The sequence below is a fragment of the Embiotoca jacksoni genome, unplaced genomic scaffold (genome assembly GCF_022577435.1).
Source record: "Embiotoca jacksoni isolate LCO1_2020_lvr unplaced genomic scaffold, fEmbJac1.0.p SCAF_36, whole genome shotgun sequence".
In the NCBI taxonomy this organism is placed as follows: domain Eukaryota; kingdom Metazoa; phylum Chordata; class Actinopteri; family Embiotocidae; genus Embiotoca; species Embiotoca jacksoni.
The window spans coordinates 3,337,456-3,358,388 of NW_027185388.1; the positions used below are offsets into that span (position 1 = coordinate 3,337,456).

General features: G+C 45.6%; 1 protein-coding gene across 1 annotated transcript in view; it reads right to left on the reverse strand.

Annotated features, from left to right (window-relative positions):
* The window catches only part of xylt1 (xylosyltransferase I), a 73,861-nt gene extending 56,110 nt beyond the window's left edge, over nucleotides 1-17,751 (reverse strand). Inside the window, exon 1 of the mRNA XM_069165821.1 lies at nucleotides 17,392-17,751. Coding sequence (XP_069021922.1) covers nucleotides 17,392-17,676 — 285 coding nt within the window. The 5' untranslated portion in view covers nucleotides 17,677-17,751. The remainder of the gene's footprint in view (nucleotides 1-17,391) is intronic.
* Nucleotides 17,752-20,933: the final 3,182 nt, after the last annotated feature.

A 20,933-nucleotide genomic window follows, 5' to 3' on the forward strand; every position in this document is an offset into this window, starting at 1 on the left:
TGTGTGTGTGTGTGTGTGATGCAGCGAGTACCTTTATTGAAGAATGTAGGAGAGCTGAGGTTCACTGGGTTCAGTCACTGTGAATGCAAAGACTGCCTTGTGTGTGTGCATGTGGTGTGTGTGTGCATGTGGTGTGTGTGTGTGTGTGTGTGTGTGTGTGTGCGTGCATGTGGTGTGTGTGTGTGTGTGTGTGTGTGTGCATGTGGTGTGTGTGTGCATGTGGTGTGTGTGTGCATGTGGTGTGCGTGTGGTGTGTGTGCGTGTGGTGTGTGTGTGTGTGTGTGTGTGTGTGTGTGTGTGTGTGTGTGTATGTGGTGTGTGTGTGTGTGTGTGTGTGTGTGTGTGTGTGTGTGTGTGTGTGTATGTGGTGTGTGTGTGTGTGTGTGTGTGTGTGTGTGTGTGTATGTGTGTGTGTGTGTGTGTGTGTGTATGTGGTGTGTGTGTGTGTGTGTGTGTGTGTGTGTGTGTGTGTGTGTGTATGTGGTGTGTGTGTATGTGTGTGTATGTGTAGGGGGGGATTGTGTGAGATTAGGCTCAAGAATGCCGCACAGTAACAAAGTCCAAAATCTCTCATTTACTAAATCACTAGCGAAAATCCTCCCAAACACACGAAACATTCTGATGAACTCGGAGACGTTTTACTGTCGTCGGGTTTAAAAGTTAACGTGTCCTGAAGCATCATTTACAACCTCATGTACCTTTAATCAAACACACACACACACACACACACACACACACACACACACACACACACACACACACACACACACACTTCCCCTGTTCTCGCCGTACTGCGTAAAGATTTAATGATTATATCACCACGTAAAACAAATTCTAATACAAAGTGACAGATCAAGCCGAATGCTTACCAGTACATACGGAAACCATATGGGCTCGTCACCGCGGCAACGGCAGCTTCTGCTGCGCTAATCACTCTTGACAGAGCAGATGCACAGACTGAGGCATTATTGGCAAAATTAAAGCTACTTTCCCCCCGTTTTCACAGTGTGAAACAGCTGTCCCCAAAAAAGGGAGAGGATAAGTGAGGGGGGGGGGGGGGGGACAAGGGATAAGAAGGGAGAGCGAGAGGGCAACGAGGAAGGGAGCGCCGGCCGATAGCCGCACCCCGGAGCGACTCTGATCACATCCCGAGAGTTGAGGATTAGGTTTGGAATCCAGATTTTAGGCCGGATTTGGAGCTTTTTTTTTTTTCTTAAGCCGGGCCCATCTGAAAGTCGGGGTTTGCTCAGTGATGTCATATTGTGTGTGTGTGTGTGTGTGTGTGTGTGTGTGTGTGTGTGTGTGTGTGTGTGTGTGTGTGTGTGTGCGTGTGTGTGTTTGTCGCAAACAAAGAGAGGGAGAAAAGTGCTCATGGCCATCGTTTGGTATTCAGAGTACGTCGCTGTCGCTGCCAGCCACAGAAGGAGCAGTTAGCCGGTCCGGCAGCATCGATTTGTCAGCAAAAAAAAAAAAAAGAAAAAAGAAAGAAAAATCCTCTGGAGGCCCTTCGGAGCCGAAGCAGGGCGCCGGGTGCCGGCGGGCGACCCAGCAGGCGCTAAATACGCACAGCTGCACGCTGATATGGAAAACACAAACAATACACGCACATCGTTGACGACGAGTGAAAACTAATCGCGACGAGCGTGAGACGAACGTACGCGTTTAGAAGCGTCGCGACACGACGACGTAAACAACACACACACACACACACACACACACACACACACACACACACACACACACACACACACACACACACACACACACACACACACGAGACAGAACTACCACCTTCCCTGACCTGTGATGTTGAAATGCCGCGCACACACACTCCTACACACCTTTGTGTACATCCAAGGCCGTGAATCCCCCCGAACTCTTCATCCATTAAACATCCGTCCTGGACCACGGTGATGGATTCCTCTACCTGACGTCTACAGTGAGCTCCGCTGCAAACACAGTCGGATCTCAGGAATTTCTGACACTCGACACGCAGCGGTTTGTATAATTCAGCATGTACAGAGCTGCAGCTTCTCACACAGGGATCATGTTTCTGTTCTTATTGGGTAAATTGAATGTAAAGAACTGGTTAGTGGCGCGAGGCGGAGGAAAGACAGGATCGTTGTACAAAGGGCACGACATGGAGTAATATATGTGACGAAGAAGAGCAGCGGAGCCAAAACTGTACCGACAACACGCTTTAATTCCTCTTTCTGCTCTTGATTGAACCCCTAAAAACTCACATCTGTGCATCAAAATGACATTTTAGACATTATTCCAAAGAGAAAATCCCCCATCGCCTTCGACGTAACTCGACACCGATCTACTGTTGACGAGCAGCTGGGAATGTCCTGACCTCCGAGCCCGAAAACACAACTGGGAACATCCCACGAGGAAGGAGGGACGTTGTTGTTGGTTTGACATCACTTGAAACGGCGTTTTCTTTTTTTAAAGGAAGAAAATGAGGTGAAAATATTCCCGTTTATTCGGACGATGACGAGGCTGTTTGTCACTTTCCTGTTTTCTGGGGTTTGTTCACTTTAAAGTTTGATCATTTCCCAAATACGAATTTTCCTCATTCCCAGCTGAATATTAAAATAGTCCCCGTCCTCTGCCCCCCCACCCCCCACCCCGCCCCGCCGCTCACCTGCAGCTCCATGGTTTCTAGTTGGCAGGATGGTTTCCTGAGGTATGTGACATATGAAACCCCGGCTGTCTGCGTCTGTTTTTGAGGCCGTCACTGCTCAGGCTCATTTCACTCATTAAATTGTCCCCCAGATATTAAACCTGCCCCCACGTGGACATGTCGACAAGGTTAAAAACATGTTTTTACGGTAGGGGGTTAAAACGAAATGACTCTTCACATTTATGCTAATAAACAGTTGGGATGTTTGCGTGCAGACGATGATCCTGTAATCTCAACTGAAGGTCTCCTCATCCTCTCGTATTCCTTGGAGCGTAAAACATGACTCTCATTAGCAGATGGCGCTCGGTATAATGGAAAGTTTGAACATCTACACTTCCACGACTAAAATGATCCAACTCCATCTGCTCACGACGACCATGCTGGAGGGGATTGTGTGATGTAGTAGTAACTGTCATCTGAAATGGCCACCGTTAAGACGTTGCAGTGTTCAGGCAGCCAGAAACCAAAGTGGAGTTACGCTAACTCGCCCAGACGGTGCAGCGTCATAACCTCGGTTCTCTGCTCTTCTGTTTTTCCACATGCTGCGTTCAAAACGGAGCTCGTGAGCTCGTGGTCGCGACACGGGAAGTCGCGTGCTCGGCGGTCGAGTGGTAAAAAGTCGTAAAAGCACCGTTGCTAGGCAACGTCAATGTGGACAGCGTCAAGAAGCCGCAGAGGCTAACGACTTAGCAAGCTAACAGGCGGGTAACGTAATGCAGGAAATACAAAGACGCAGAGGGAAAAGACGAGGCCGTCGGGAAGATGGACATTTCCCTCAGACGTCGGCTGTTATCTAAGTTCATGAAGACAAACTCCACAGATTGAGAATCACAATATAGCAGCTTAACATCCAACTAAGAAAACAACCTTCCACGACCTCTGACCTTTCCGCTGTGTCGTCGTGAATACCCCAAGAGGGTGCCGTTCATACGGACTCTTCTCGTGTGCGCGGTAAATCCGATGACATTTGAACGCAGCGTCAGTTGAACTTTTGCTGTCCTTCCGCTCGGCCACGCCCACCTCACCTGCTCCCAGCTCGCTAATCTGCTCACCTGCAGCCTCTCTGCTAATCAGCCCTGTCAGTGCAGCACGTACATCCCGTCTGGCGGTTTGGATCTCCTTCCTCCCTATTTCAGGCTTTGTGTGTTTTCCCTGTGAAGCTTCTGTTTATCCTTTTTTCTTTTTTCTCACTCAGGCTGCTCTTTGTGCTTCATTTGCTTATTACCTGCATTTCAGACGTTCGCCTCAGGCAGGTCTTTGTGTTTTTATTTACCTGCTTCTTTCTTTTTTTTTTTCCCGCGCCTACAACTTCCCTTCTCTGTGGTGCATTTGGGTCCTTTTCTTCAAAAACTAACACTAACACAGACAATCAAAGGCTTTGACACAAGGATGCATTCAGGTTCCCCAGAGCTCCATGTAAATGTCACATCCCTCAAATATAATCAAAACACTTCTAAGGGAATACTTTGAATTCTGCTTATTTGCTTTCTTGCCAAGAGTTAGATGAGAGGATCAATAACACTTTAATGTCTGTACATTAAATATCTAGTTGACGTAAGCAGCCAGTTCCAGTTCGCCGAGCTCGGCATTTAGACTGGAAAGTGGAGGAAAAAGCCTGGGTGTGTCCATAGGTAGCAAATAAACACGTTTTATATTAGTTTCATCCATAAAAAAAAAATAGATGATTTATTGTAAATGTGCAGCTTTTCCTTGAACAGAGCTACTAGTGTGCATGTACTGAGGGGAGCTTCGCATTCGCTGTTCCAGTTGCATAAAGCAGGCACCATTTAAAACCACCAGCCCCCCCCCCCCCCTCTCCCTCCACCACAAATCAAATGGAATAATTTCTGCAGAAGCAATATAGTATACGGTACAAGCTAAATCCCAAGTCTATTAAACAAAGAAAAGAAAGAAAAACAAGGACAGACAAAAAAACTGTAGCATAATAATTTTCGAGAAGCTTGTAATCCTCCTGCTCATTAATCTCCATTGCTGCCACTGGCCACAGTGCCGGTGAAAAATATAGTCCCATTCCTTTGATTATTCTTCCCACCTTGCAGCAACATGCTCACATCAAGCAAATAGTTACCAACTCATTACAGTCCTCTTCTATTGCTGTTAAATTGCAGTCATTTGTGTCTTTTAGGCAAATAGACCTGAGTGCTAAGCAAGCAGACGTGCGGCGGATGAATTATAAGTGCCTTGACCGAATCTCTTTTCTCAGCAGTTAAGAAAATGATGTCGTGCGAACTCCATAATGCCTCTGGAGCGCATGCACGCCGTGCACGAGGCTAATAGGAATAAAGGCAGCTAACTCGGTCACACTCCGACAGTTCATGTACACGCCGGCCGCTGTAGTTTTGCGTGTACAGGTACAGTAATGTGGTTGGTGCTCTCGGGTTTCAGCCCCGACAGGAGCAGCCAAACCTCGTCCAGAGACGAGCTCAGAAAACCATTAAGGATGCATGAGAGCTGCTGGAGGAGCGCCGAGAGACTTACTCGGCCCTTCGTGAAGGAACGACGTGTTCGCCACGAAACACCGGATAAAAAACGGGAGTTACATAAAGAGATTGTTGTAGGCCTATTTAAATAAAACGGATTGGTGGGGGCGGGGGGGTTGCTAACTAACACACACACACACACACACACACACACACACACACACACACACACACACACACACACACACACACACAAATAGTGCTGACACCAATAAGCAGTCAATGATTTTCCTAATGGTTGTCTTCTTTGTGAAGGGAATTTTCATAGGGACGGTTAAAGCACTGAAAGCTGTGTAAACTCCCCTCCTGCTTTCTCTCTCACACACACACACACACACCACACACACACACACACACACACACACACCCTCACCTTTAACAAAGTGCCTGCAAATGCCATGGAGGGAAACACAGAGGCCTTTGTACCCTGTGAAAGTGTGACGTGCGGGAATGCACGAACATGTGAGCATTTCTGCGGCCGAGAGAGAGCGAGACAAACAGAGGAATTATGGGTTAAATCTTCACAGGGTTTGAAATTCAAATATTTGTCAAACCAGGAAACCAGAGCTGATGCAGAGAAACGACCAAGCTGCCACCCTTCCGACCATAGAAGCATTTAATGGCTTTAAGTATGAAGCAAAAAGGTGTTTGATACTCACAATCACATCCTAATTATCGTCCTCTGCTCACACACACACACACACACACACACACACACACACACACACACACACACACACACACACACACACACACACACGCTTGTTTCGTACATTGTAATTTCTGTATACCTCTGAGGCACGGCGTCCAATGAAAGGGAACAGAAACTGGAAGGATAGCTGGCGACGGAGGAAATGGGAATAAAATAAGTGGAATGAGAGCAATTGACGAGAGAGAGGGAATCTAGTGAAAGAGCAGGTCAACTCCGGCGGCGGCGGTGTGGAAGCGTCCGCGGAGCGTTGCTGATGTGATGGCAGGATGATGATGGTGTTGATGATTCACCGCTGGTAGGAAATCAGAGAGAAGAACGTATTATTATCACGCAGCTCAATTACACCGCAATTTCTCCCCGGCAGCGACAGCCTCCGCGGGGCTCCTCATTGAAGCTGATTTGGGAGACCCGCGGCGTCTTGGAGGACCGGGCGGCCGGCGCAGCGAGACGTCCCCACTCCAGATTGGGAGAGGAAGGCAGGAGGGAGGGAGAGGGAGGGGGGAGGGAGGGGGCGATCGGGGAGAGGAAGAGGAAGAGGAAGAGGAGGAGGGAGATGAAGAGAGCGTGGTGATGTGCGTGTCGGCGGGGAGAACAGACAGAATCTAAACGCACCGCTGATGGAAAAAACACCTGTTCGGTAATGAGTACGAGCTCTCAGCCCGGTCCTGGTGGGTGAACATGAATACTGAGGAGCGGCTTTTCATGTAGTGCACGGAGGGTTTTATAACTTTATTTACTCTCAAAGAGAGAGAGTCTGTGTGTGTTTGCGAGAGAGAGAGAGAGAGATTGTGTGGGTGAGTGTTTTATGATTTTTATGCATTCTGTAGGTGTGTGACGTTGAGGAGTGTGTGTGTGTGAGTGTGTGTGTGCGTGTGCATGTGTGTGTGTGTGTGTGTGTGTGTGTGTGTTTGCATCTCGTAGTGCGTCTGCAGTACCTTTCCAATATCCTGTGCAGTCGCTGCCTCCAGCTGAACCGCTTCAGGGACCCGAAGGTGAGGGATTACGCAATATGACCCTGAACATCCACCTAAACACGCTGGCATGATGGGGTTATATCCTACTGGCAACGGGAGCGTTTTTTTATGTGGCTTATGTTGGGGATTCAGCTTCTAGATATCAGGGAAGCTCGCTCAGTTAATAGTTTTAAAAGAAAGCTCACCACATACCTCTTTACTTCAGCCTTTAACCAGCTGCTCTTGAAGCTCTGTTGCACTTGACCTTTAAAATGCATATTGCTTCATTTTATATTTGAACTCTATTTGTGTTTAATTTCATGCATCTCATTTCTTTTCTACATTTTCAAATGTTCCTTTATATCTATTTTATGTTTGAGCTGCATTTCTTTGTATGAAAGATGCTAAACAACTAAAGTTTATTATTTTTTTTCTCATACAGAACTTCTACCTGTATTGTGAAAAATGTCACCTGTAGACGAAGCTGTTCCAGGATGCAGCGGGGAGACGTTGCAGCAGCGTGAACATGCATCCATCTCGGTCTAATCCTGAATCAGAGCTACTGTTTAGTGATGCTTGATAAGACCAGCTTGATCAGTGCCTCGGCACCAGCTTACCTCTAAATCCTTAACTTCACCAACGGAGGGGAAAATGACGGACGTCCTCCGTGTGACTGGACGTCATTTGGACTCAGGTTAGTTTCCAGAAACGGTGTCCGACCTCACCGTCTCTGCCAGCCGCGGCCCGGCGCTACGCTAACAAGCCTTCAAACCAAACCGGGCTCCCCGAAGGATTACGCCGGGATTTGAGTCGACAACGGATTTGTAGAAGGGATGAGACGTTTATCTTTTCTTCCCCCCCCCCCAACATTTCTTCCTCCAGCTTTCTTCTGTATCTGTATCTGTCTCTTTCTTTCTCCTCTCACTTTCTCTCTTTATCACAGACAATTATTTTGGACTGTTGGCATTCAGCTCCAATAGTGAGAAGAAGGAGAAGAAGGAGAAAGACGAAGAAGGAGAAGAAGAGGAAGAAGAAGAAGAAGAAGGAGAAGAGGAAGAAGAAGAAGGAGAAGAAGAGGAAGAAGAAGAAGGAGAAGAAGAAGAAGAAGGAGAAGAAGGAGGAAGAAGGAGAAGAAGGAGAAAGACAAAGAAGGAGAAGAAGAGGAAGAAGAAGAAGGAGAAGAAGGAGAAAGACGAAGAAGGAGAAGAAGAGGAAGAAGAAGAAGGAGAAGAAGGAGAAAGACGAAGAAGGAGAAGAAGGAGAAAGACGAAGAAGGAGAAGAAGAGGAAGAAGAAGAAGGAGAAGAAGGAGAAAGACGAAGAAGGAGAAGAAGAGGAAGAAGAAGAAGAAGAAGAAGAAGGAGAAGAAGAGGAAGGAGAAGAAGGAGAAGAAGAGGAAGAAGAAGAAGGAGAAGAGGAGGAAGAGGAGGAAGAAAAGCACCGCTGTCAGTTCTCCTCTTGCTCCACGGGACTAGAAGGACAAAAGCTTCCCCTGACAGGCCGGATCGCCCCTATCTCTCCCCGGCCGTCACGTCACTGCCCCGTGTCTTCACCACACTGCCATGTACTCTTTTCCCTCTCTGTCACCCCCCCGCCCTCCACCCCCCCCGCCTGTCTTATTAGAATAACACAATACACAGAGATGAGTGTACGGTGCGTTAGGGATGAAGTAGGAAGGCCGTGGCTCAGTGCAGCGTGTCACGAGTCCATGTGGCTGTGATTTCATGTTCAGTTCACATGTGGATCGAGGTGCTGCACGTCGATGTGGCGGCGCTGCAGCGGTTTGAGAGAAGTGGGCCTCGTTCTTCCCCCGATGACAAGGCTGTCAAGTGTCTCTTCAGCGAGATGCCATCATTACGCTTGAAAGACAAACACACTCCATACGGTCTAATGATCCCCTACACAAGTCTATTCACGGCGAGTGCAGCAGGCGCTACAATACACACTCTTTACATACAGTACGCCACTCTGATCAAGGCTGAAAAAGTCTGCAGCAACAAGGACGTTGGACAAAGTGCCACTAAAGACAAATGTCCCAGCTTGACGGCCGACACCACGTCGAGAAAATTCCCCGATGTTCCACGATAGAAAAACGACCTGATCCTCCTTAAAATAGCACCGTCGAAAACCCATAAATATAACATTACACTTCACCACACTTTTACAATTGATTGCCACTCTACTGGCGATGAATAAAGATTAGATGCAGGATGTTTTAGCTGCAGTAATTTGCATGTTTCATGTAATAAGTATCTGCTTTAAAAAAAATGCAACTGTTGAATAAATCAGTTTAAAATCTGAATTTGTGACGTCATAGTTAGAAATCAAACTGGACTTTAAAGCCGGACCTTAAAAGCTACTTAAAATTTGGGTTTCAAAAGTACTCCAGTACCGCGGTCGCATAAAGTTGGGCAACTTTTAGGGACTTTTAATATCTACTGTGGGTCGAGATCAAGAGGCATCACCCGTTGGTTTGTGGACGACCGGTTTTAAGTCTTGAATCTGGCATTTTGTCCGTCGCCGAGGAGTCAGAGACATATGCTGGAAACCTGGACGCACATCCAGGCACGTCAATCAAGCCAGACACGCCCCAAAACATACCTCTCTTTGAGGCCTAATATCTAATTAATATTGTGATTATTTTCAGAAAGAGTGTATTTAGTGAATGACTTCGTAACAACTCGTGTAAAACATCCATCGACTTGTTATTTCATAAGAGAAGTTGACGCTTTTTTCAACGGGAATCTATTGAAGACAGCCCTAGTGGCCCTTAGTGGTATTGCACCCTTCAGACGCAGAGACCATGACCATTTTTATATATACTAGCCACGGTTCAGATTCAAAAATGCTGGACCTTACATTTCCCATAATGCACCATCTTTCAACTGACCCTCGCTGTGTTGTAAACGTCCACATCTTTCAAACTCCACACCGACGGTGCAAAATACGCTTTCTAAATTTAAAGTGTCTCCATGCTGCTTGAGATGACCCGGATGACATCACTATGATATCCTCAGGGCTTCTCCAGAGCCACAGAAGAGAGCTTACACAACTGTTTTCATCAGTAAGAGTATCCACGACCAATAGGTTTGAAGTATCGCTCTTATAACACTCAATATCCTTGAAGAAAAAAGCAGCTCCGTGCGGTTGATGTTAAATTTCTCCAGCTGAGCTCCATCGGAGAAAAGAGCAAAGGTCAGAAACAAACACAGAAATCTCATGAATGAGTTCCATCTTTCTCAGACTGTCTCATGTTCATGTAGAAAACTCATAATAAGAACCAGATTGAGAAAAGAAGCTTGTTTTCTGGGGCTTTAAATTCGGTTTTCTTTGATCAGAAGAAGTTTTTTGAATTTTATTCTTCAGCCCGGACACATGCTGTGTGAGAGCTTAAGAAATTAAAAAAGCAAATCATGGCTACTGGAACTCTTGAGTCATTTGTACCGAAGGACCCTTTATCATGTGAAATGAACCCCGGTGGCCACTGAAATCTGAACCCCGCTGTGAGACTTCAATCTTGAAACCTTTCTTTAATAAGAAAGAACCAAAGTGATAGGATCAAACTGTACGACTATCAAAACGTGCCAAAATATATTATTACAAAGTTTAATACGAGGTTGATCAATGCAGCGTCGTGTAGTTGGAGTCCAGTGTGCACTAATCTCTTTATTAAATAAAGGAGATCTCTTTAAAGGGATAACCCTGAAACTACTAAACAGCATGGGACTAATAACCCGTCCATATGGCCAGGGTCTGGACCCAACCTGTGTGTGTGTGTGTGTGTGTGTGTGTGTGTGTGTGTGTGTGTGTGTGTAGCCTTTTAGCTCTCTGCTAAATATCAACATGGATACCCGTCTTCAGATAAAACTAATTCCCCCCCCCCCCCCCCCCTATCTCTCCCTCTGTCTGTCTCTGTCTCTCTCTCAGGGCTGTCTGCTAAGCCTCTTACCTACGGGATTATTGGCAACGCTAGGTATTATATAGCTTCATTCATCTGGATGATGCGTTATTAATGTGTTGGGGAATGAAACCATCTGTGGAGAGGATGAGGGAAAGATTGGGGGGGTGGGGGGGGTGTTTGGGTGTGTGTTGATAGAGGAGGGTGAGTGGAGGTGTGTGTGTGTGTGGGGGGGTGTTTGAAACACAGTGCTGCTTCTGTAATTGGTGGTAATGATAAGCTTTGAGTAGTCGTGACAGGAGACAGATGAACAGCGGTTATGATCTTTGATTTTAGCAGTTTTTTTTTCCAGATGGGGCGCACAAAGAGCATCAACACATACACACACACACACACACACACACACACACACACACACACACACACACACACAGAGTCTAACGTGTTGTTCAGAAATCTCTGTGAATGCACTGTAAAAAAATAAAAAAAATAGACTCCCCGAGTTGATTTTCTTTCTACTGAATAAATACGGTAATAAATGAACAGATGTAACTTCTTCCACACGGGACACGAAGGGTCAAATCTGCAGCGACCTTCACAGTCACTGAACCCCTTTGAGTTTTCAGGAGCACGTTTTTCAATGTTCCTCCAATGTTATTATTTTTGGGGGTATTTTTGGAAAACGTGCTTTAAAAACATTTTTTGAATGTTTTGTGGTAAAATTCTTAACGTGTTTTTTACAGAAACTTATCCCACCTTTAAGAATCACATTCAAGGAGAAAAACAGTCAATAAGGAAGGAGCTGCAGTGCAATGATAAGCTGGGATGCAGCTGTTTATTTGTATTTGGTTACACATTCATCTTATCAGTTAGGTTTTACATTCATTGTTTAGTCAGCAAATTCCCAAAGTGATATCTTCAATATCTTCATCGTGCATGTTTTGCAAATCATCATATTAGGACCAAGAGAATATTCAGCTTTTTTAATGACTTAAATAGTTCATGGATTAGTTTTCCCTTAAAGGACTTTATTAATGCAACCCTGATGGACAGAGTTAAAAAAAAAAAACATCAAAGAGAAAGAAGAGCATCACACACACTTCATACTTTCGCCTTCAGGAAGAAAAATATTTGCCAAAAGTTGCTTGAGGAAGACCTGTACTTGGTCAAAGCATCGCAAATAAATGCTTATTCCTCTGCCTCCTCCAGTTATCATGATACAGGCGATAAATGTAGTTTAGAGGAGAGGTTCGGGGAACAGAAGCCCAAGATTCACCATCATCTATAACCTGTCTGGAAATATATGGATAAAGAACCTTGAGAAGTCGACATGCCCGAGTTGACGGGGAACACGGTTCTTTAATCAGAAAGTTAAAAGTATTGATGCCGGCTCTGTTTGCTGCGTTCGCCATTAACTGGATGTTGCAGTTATTCTTTTGCCCTATTAAATATAATATGATCAAGGAACTTTCTCTCCTCTCGTCTCCTAAGCGAGAGTCCACATAATGTACTGTTGCGAGTCACGTGACTGTTTTCGGTTCCCGAGTGTGTTTCTAACGTTCTAGCAGCAGCTGTGCTGGACGAGTGTTTAGCCGGGAAGTGTCTGTTTCAGCTGCTGTGGAGACCCGAACTTTCAGTCCACAAACTGCTCGGCACATAATCTAAAGTTTCTGGGTTCCCCACTGACACTGACATTTTGCATATTAGCAGGATCCGCTTAGTGAAATAACATGACAGGGCTTTAACGTTGTGGTAATGATAAAATGTTTTTCTGTTGCAGGAAGAAGCCCGGTGTCATGTATACAAATTACACTTCAACATCAAAGTGTCTTTTTTTTTTGCGATGCGTTTCTTTCAAGTCTGAGGTGCACACTTCTTCCCTCAGATCCGAATAGGTTCCCACCTCTCACTGAGACGAACCTCCTCCAGAAAGAAGCTCTCTCTCTCTCCGGATGCAAAAAAAATACAAAACACCTCAACGGCAGATGGACGGACGGCTGGTCAGACTGTACTTTACTTCTCCCCCCTCATTACAGGTTTTACAGAATAATACTTTATTGATGTAATGACGGGGATGTTTGAAATTTTAAATCACACAGTGGATCTTTTGGGTGTCTCAGGACTGTAATTATGTACGTTCACAGGTCTGTTTAAAGCAGAACAGCTCACACTTCAAGACGATTTACTTTTTGGGAGTGCCAATTTAACTGCCTATAACCACTGCAGAAGCGGCTTTGATACGATACGAAACCCGGCTGACAGTGAGTGAACAGACGACACCGTCGGCGACGAGATGTGAGACGGGAACTGAGCTGCCGAGGTGAGAAAGGAGGTTTTGTTACGAACGACAGACCGAGTGACGGATGAGAACACTGACCCCAAGAAACATGACGTCATTTGCACTATTTATTACTTCTCTGTAATGTGCAGCTCATTTTTCATCAACTTCAAGTTATTGTTGATGAGAAGAGTGAAATTGTTCGAATGAAACGAAGGCAACAAGCTTTGCTCTAATCCTCAAACGACTTACGTAGAACTGACTTTCCTTTGAGTGATTCACACTGATTCACCTGAGCGGCCTTTAAAGGTCTCAAATGCATTCATTCAGATTTTCATTTCTTTTTTCTTTTTATTATAAATCAGGTTTAAGTGCTTCATAAATACGGTAAAAGTGTAAAAGCGCGAGATGCACACAGTTCATATTCAGCAACTGTGCCGTTTAGGCTTCTGTAAGGTTTTTTTTTTTTATAAAAAAAAAAAAAAAGGTCACAAAGTTACTCTGTCTTGGAGAAAGGAAGCTACAAGACAATAAGAATAATTACATTATCATCTGATAACCTCCTGACCTGACAAAATTACAGGTGTCACAATCAGAAAAGAGTCAGCCAATCAGAAGAGAGGCTCATTGATATCAATGCAATTTCAAGACGGACACAACTCAATCTGTTCTTTGTCGGGCTCCAGACAGACGCTGTAGAGAGGAGATGTAAAACTATATTGAAGTTGATTTTAGTATTGAAAATGACAAAAATATCCCATAAAATATGGGACCTTTAAGTTAACATTACCATCAGGCAGTTGCACTGGAAGTCAGCTGGTTAGCCAAACCTTCATATTTCTACTGAAAAAATTAATTTAAAGGTGACATCCTCAATACATAAACACAAACAGACCAGCGGCTACACACACACACACACACACACACACACACACACACACACACACACACACACACGACAGTACGCCCCCATGTCACATCCTATGTCGCAGCACTACGTAACAATTCAAAAATAGAGATTAGAAAAAAAAAGAAATGACTCATACTTTGTGTGCACGTGAGTGTGTGTGGAGTTATAAACTGCTCAGTGGATATGGGTGAGTTTGTGGGGAGCTGCTTCCGTGCATCTACGTACATGCATCATTTTGTGTGTTTGCGAGAGTTCTGGTGTGTGTGTGTGTGTGTGTGTGTGTGTGTGTGTGTGTGTGTGTGTGTGTGTGTGTGTGTGTGTGTGTGTGTGTGACTCAGCACTGTGATCATGGACACAGTGGGATGAATCACGTGGTTGTGCTGGTGGTTGGAAACAATGGATTTCAGCAGAGCTCCAAAAACACAACACGCATGTGGAGTGTGTTGTTGCTGGTAACGCTGCATGGTTAACAATAACTCCAGCATGATTGGGGGGAAGTTCTCATTTACAAACCCATCGGTGTTCATCCTGATGCTCTGTTCCTGCCGTTCGACTGCTAAAAGCAGCTTCACTTTGATTGGAAAAAAAAAAAGTGGTTTTAAGGACACGAGAGCTTTAATATCAGGGAAGCTCTGCAGAGCTGATTTGAATTCCTTGCACATTTTTCTTCTCTAATTTCTGTGTTTTCCTCCGACTCAATATGAATAAGGTCTTCTGTCAATCACCAGCTATTCTATTAAAATATCAGCTGGCACTCGTCTCTTTGTACAAAGCTCAGCCTGCAGCAAAGCCAAGTGGGGAAAAACTGAGAAGAACATCTTTATATTGCAATATAATTTATAATAATTTGTGGTTCTGCACGTCATCCATCGTCACCACACGGTGAAAGCATGTCGGGAAAGCCAGTAAAACTCAGACCTCCAGATGGTGCGTGATACCATCTATGCCATCGGAAACCATTAGGAAAAGTTAGCGCGATGGAAAACATGTACATCAGGGGTAACGTTACGTGTATTACCATGACTAATGGGGGAAAACTCTTTACAACATGTGTGAGCCGTGTGGACACCCGCCGGGCACATGGGGATCATGATGGTGTACGACTACCGCGGAAGATGGAAAGAAAGCGCAGACGACCAGATGTGAAGCTCGGAGCCAGACGCTTTTTAAAGCTTTACTCTGGAGGTAGGATGGTTTAACTCCGGCTTAGTGAGCACCTATTCATAATAATAGAACAAAAACGTCGGGAAAAACACAGCCAACTAATTAAGGAATAGAACTTTTGGGAATCTGCAACAGGTCGCCACAGCCAGAGAGAAAACACAAAACTCACAGCTGACGAAATGTCTTTAATGTGAGTAAATGTGGAAATGTATACGGCGGTGGAGACGTTTCCCTCGAGAGACACACCAGGAGAACAACCACTAATGACAACTGCCGCTGCCGCCTGCTGCGATGACACATCCTCAGCTATGCATAATGTTTCCACCCAACACCAGTTCTCTCAGATATTCTTCTATTGTCATCCTGGAGCTTCTGGCTCTTTCTATTCTGGATCAAAGTGCTGCCATCGACTCTCTCAGACGTTGGAGCCTCATATAGCATCAGTTGGTGCTTTGTGCGTCACCCCTTAGGGCTGGACAACTCTGCCGTGCCAAGTCACACACACACACACACACACACACACACACACACACACACACACACACACACACACACACACACACACACACTGCCCACACCGCCCAGAAGAGGGGGAGTAATAAATGCAGTGATTAGGGAATGTGGCTGAGGGGCGACCGGTTGAATTTGAATGGTCCGGGGGCCACTGAGCTGCAGAGAGCCATCTGACAGACAGCTGACTGGCTGGTGGACTGACTGGCGTTCAGGCAGTGTGAAGCGCCTCGAGCCGCAGGGATGAAAAAAGGCTTTCTTTTTAAAAGGTCATGTGTGCAGATCCATTAAGTGTTTTAATGGGGACGCATTTGGACAAATCAGTGTTGATGCAGCATGAAAAGGTTCTGACACGACCCATCCTCAGTTCCTGTGATGTGATTAATGTGCAATATAATAATCTCATGCAGCAAATAATAATAATAATAACACCCTAAAAAAAAAAGCTGTAATAATCAGTAAGGAGCGCCACAGTCCGCCACAGGAGATGTTCTGTTAGAGGATGCTCTCTGTCAAAAAACAGACAAGGGACTCGAATAAAAAGCGTCCTTGGCGTGACTTTGCACTGCGGAGACGCCGGCAGGTGGGACACAGTCCACCAGATGAAGTGAGTGATTCAGATGATACAGTGCGCCGGCTCCGAGTGACTGACTGACTGACACACAGTGTATCATCCACCATCAGAGCCCGTTATCTACTGGCTGCGTGGTGGCTGAGGAGCCGGGCTACACTCGGATGGCTGGCAGCCTTCATGAAGGGAAACGGCGGCGTCCAACTTCTTCAGGGCAGCCGAACTGCTTCAGAGACCACGCGAGGAAGGAGCTCCGTTTTTCGAGAATTTAATTCCAGACATCAGGTTGTGAAAATTAATCACATGCTGCGCGGAAGCACTGTACAAATACAAAACCTGCTCGGCGTGTTAAGCCTCCAGGGCGCAAAGCTCAGTCGGTGGAATCTGCAAATAAATATTTGGATTTCTGGGAGCCAATTTTTTAAATTTTCAATGAGCACAGCCTGGCATTGGATCCTATAAGTCTGAACGGGCGCAGTTCCACAGGCTATCTTTAACCTGATTTGTTCATTCTGTGTGCAAGATGTTCATTATGCAGGTCTGCTTGCTTTCTGTTGCCTCTTGCCACTTCCAATACAACTGTTCATGTTTTTGCAAACATCAGATGACTCTTATCTTTGTGCACTCATCAAAAAACTACTCTGCAAATTAGGTTATGTTTCAATTTGGCCTTGCTCAGACAGCGCTGCTGAGCCATGCAGCTACAGTAGTTGACTTGAAACAGCAAATAGACCGTGACAGGTACAGGCTACAACCCCAGCCAGTGACTCTGCTCTTCAGGCACCTTCACAGCGAGACTACAGTCTTAGCGAAAGGATTTGCTCCTCCATCATATCATTCTGCACGCTGAGTTCACATTTCAGCTTTTGGCATTTATAACTGGAGTCTGGACTCATTCAAACGTCCTCAGCAAGCATTCAGCCCAGGAAGCCCGTCTCCCAGTGCAAGAGAAGAGGAGTAAAAAAAACACCAAAAACAAGGGCTCGCTTAGCATCTGCCTCGCTTCAGACATCCTATCGTTTCCCTGCCAGGCAGCCTCCACTCAAGTGTCAACAATCAAACATTCATTTGGAGGCCCCGCCGTGCGCTTCTCCCAAACGCGTAAACCGGAGCTGTTTTGACCCGCCTGCCAACCCCTGCATCCCCGGCAACACGGTCTCTTTTTAGCGGGGATCTGATCAGAATGCGTCGGCAGCGCTCGTGTCTTACCGGCTGCTGTATGTGACGAGACGTCCCCCTCCCAGGCGCAGGAAGATGCTGCCGCTGCTGCTGCTGGACCCCGTGCTGGAAATAGTCGCCGCCAGCGGCTTTGTTGCCCGCGACCCGGTCCCTCTTCTCCCGCACGTTGGAGACTCCGTTTTCTCTTTCCTCTCCGGAGTCGAGGGTGCTGAAGTTCCACACAATCAGCGTCTGCACCAGCAGCACCGTGAGGGCTGCTATCAGGGCGGACCGCGACCGGCGGGCCAACCTGCGAGCACACAAGCCGCCGACCATCTTCGCACCGGGGCTGCACGGAGCTGGAGGACCGTCTGGGGCTCTGCGCAGCGCGACGGGAGGAACGAGTGGAAGTAGAGGGAGGACGAGGAGGAGGAGGAGGCGGAGGGAGGGAGGGAGGGAGGGAGGTTGAGCTGTACGGTGGCGGAGACGAGGAGGAGCGTCGGGAAGGAGAGACACAGCGCCACCGTGTGGTCAAACTTCAGGGACAGACACGAAGCTCCAGGCGACGGTACGACTCCCCTCTGCTCTCTGAGAAATTATAGTCTCATTTTTCATTTTTCCAAGAAGGAATTCTGATAATAACCAAACACCTGCAAATGTTAAAATGCCCACTATAATTATTACAAGGCAGAAAATAGCAGTATTAGGGGGCCTCTGGGGGTTCTTGACAGACAGTAAACCGATTCGTTGGCACTGCGGTTCCCCAGATATATGATGGCCTCAGGCAGCTTTTAACTAATTCATACATCCCAGTGAAATTTCTGAGGGGCCTCTCTAAGTTCTGGAAAGATTATCTCTACTTTTCACCACAGTCGCAGGAGCCCAGCTGGAATCCAGGAGGGAAATTAACTTTTTCCTCCCTGCTTTGCAGGACGTGTGTTACAGCTGCACCACGGAGCCGGAGATCTGCTCACAGTCCAAAATGGGCGATAACTGTAATTACGGAGGTTGGTCATGTGGTTGACTGTCTTCTGAACCAACGTGCCAACCTGCCGTCCGTCTGGACCCGTGATGGAGGGCGGTTACAGCTCCTCCAAATAAGACCTAAGCCAGAAAATCCAGAATCTGGAAAATAAATAGCAATTGTAATGCTAAATAAAACAATATCAGAATCTCATGAAGTGTAATTAAGCTCAAAAGTAATTTTAAATGTACGTGTGCCACTCTGCGCTGGTCTGTTTGCCTGATTTTCTCTGCTGACAGTAACGACAGTCTGGACATGCGCAGGGTGTGTTCTTATGTATCACGGCTTGTGGGTTTCTCTGTGTTTGTTCTGTGGATTTTGTGATCAGCACTGCCACTTTGGAATGCATTTCCTGACAGCATTGAGTTTGGCAGCCTCTCTCGTCTCTTATCTAACGTCTCTTCTTTCCGTCAGCCACAAAAACAAGATTTTGGAATAGAATAGATGCAGGAAACACCACCCGACAGTCATTTTATCCACCCAGGGAGAGATTAATCATGAAACGAATTCAAAATTAGAAACATCTCAGAAACTCAGGAGTGAGCTACTTCATTTTTTCCACAAATAAAATGCAGTTTCAGGTGAAACCTCTCTGCTGAAGCGGTTCTCAGGTTTTATAATGTCAAAAAAAAAAAAGGTCATGATATCTCCTCTAACAGGCCTTTTTATACACAGCAGACATTTTGACCTGTCGTGGGAAGGAAAAGTACTGGTGTTACTAAAAACATGAATACAGTTATACTGAAGTGTCACAGCAGCGAGCGAGCATGAAAAATACCAGGAACCTAAAAACTAAAGGGAATTCAATCGTCATGAAATCCTACCGAGACATACAAAAGTGTCTTGTATAAAAAAAAAACACACCTGTGTTTGGAAAGCTGAGCTGTCTGAACATCCAGCAGGTGACAAACATTCATGCAGATGTCGATAATTTATTAATTTAATTTGTAATTCAAACAGAAGAAAAACATTGTAAGAGCCAGGTGTGTTTGTTTCTGTTTGTGAAGTCTAAACTTTAATTTTTCTCTCTCTACTTTGTATTTTTTTCTCTGTATTGTGTGTTATTTGTTCTATGATGGTTTATTTTTATTTTTTATTTTATATGTACTGTATTAATCCCCGAGGGGAAATTTTTTTCGCTACAGCAGCATCTCGGGGGGGAGCGGCTGCAACAGGCTGCCACTAGCGCGGCGCCATCTAACCTGAGGTGCATGTTTTTTGGGTGTTGGGAGGAAGCCGGAGAACCCGGAGAGAACCCACGCAAGCACAGGGAGAACATGCAAACTCCGCACAGAAATGCCCAGGACCGGATTCGAACCCTGAACCTTTTTTGCTGTGAGGCGACAATGCTAACCACTGCGCCCTGTGCCGTTCTTTGTAAAACTTGGTCTCGTACGTACCGCAAATACTTTTGGGAATTATGTTAAAAGCAGACAAAGCATATATTGAAATTGAAACAGTACTTACAGTACACAAACATTAGAAATCTGAAAGAAAACCATTAGCAGTGATCTTTATGATCAATAAGTTCCAGGACTGATGCTGTTGTGTGCGAACGGCCCGCCGCATCACGACGTGCACGCAGCAGGATGAAACTACAACTCTGATGAGTAAGTGTTGCAAATTTTGTCGCCTGATCATCATCGGTTCCTCAGTTACACAACTTTTTGTGATCCATGCAATTGTCTTTGTGGACGTGACCAGAAGGCAGAAGTTGTTTCAGACTCTCCGGACCACTGATCACTAAAACACGTGTAACTCGGCCGCTCATTTCGATCAAGCGATGAAAGTCGGCGTGTTTACCCACAAAGGTTCAAGCTTGTCTGCGCTCCGTGCTCGTCACGATGCTGCGCTCCGTTCATGTGCAGCGTGCAGGAGCAGTTTCATAACTTATCGATCCACCCTCATATTATGTTTGGAGTCTTCATAAGGATACAAGATCTTATTTCATTTGTTGGGTGTTTTTCAAAGCAGATTTTTAGGTCTAGTTAAAACATGCCTTTCACCTAAAATCAATATGTTGATTTATTGACGCTATAATGTCCCCACAATTGTCTCTGCCCACAGAAAACAAATGATTTTATTATTTGTCTCCAATAACTGTGATTAGTTTTTTTCTTTTGCCTGTTTGAGTTTCAACAGCAGAATTTAATCCTTTCATAGCATGATTATAAAGAAATCCTGCTCAGACTAATGGTCACCTTGGATTTGGCCCTGAATATCTCACATAAAAGATGTCTTTGAGTATGCATACCCCACTAAATCCAAAGCACTCTCTGAAGTCTTACTTCACTTAACTGTGTTATTAAATTCCCCATATATGTAGATCAGTCTGTTACTCTTGACTGTTTTTAGTAACCACCAAGAAAAACTTCAAAAAATCTGAGAAGGATGATGTCATTCACACTCGTCTCCAGTTTACTGAGAGTTTGTGTAGGAAGCTTCCTAAATAGCTCTCAAGTCCGACTCTGAGGTGGGAATATTTTTAGTCCAACCAAACTCGGCCGAATTCTTCGGAGTGATTCAGAGATGCTTGTTAAATATGCCTCCTGAGCTCTCCTCACACGGA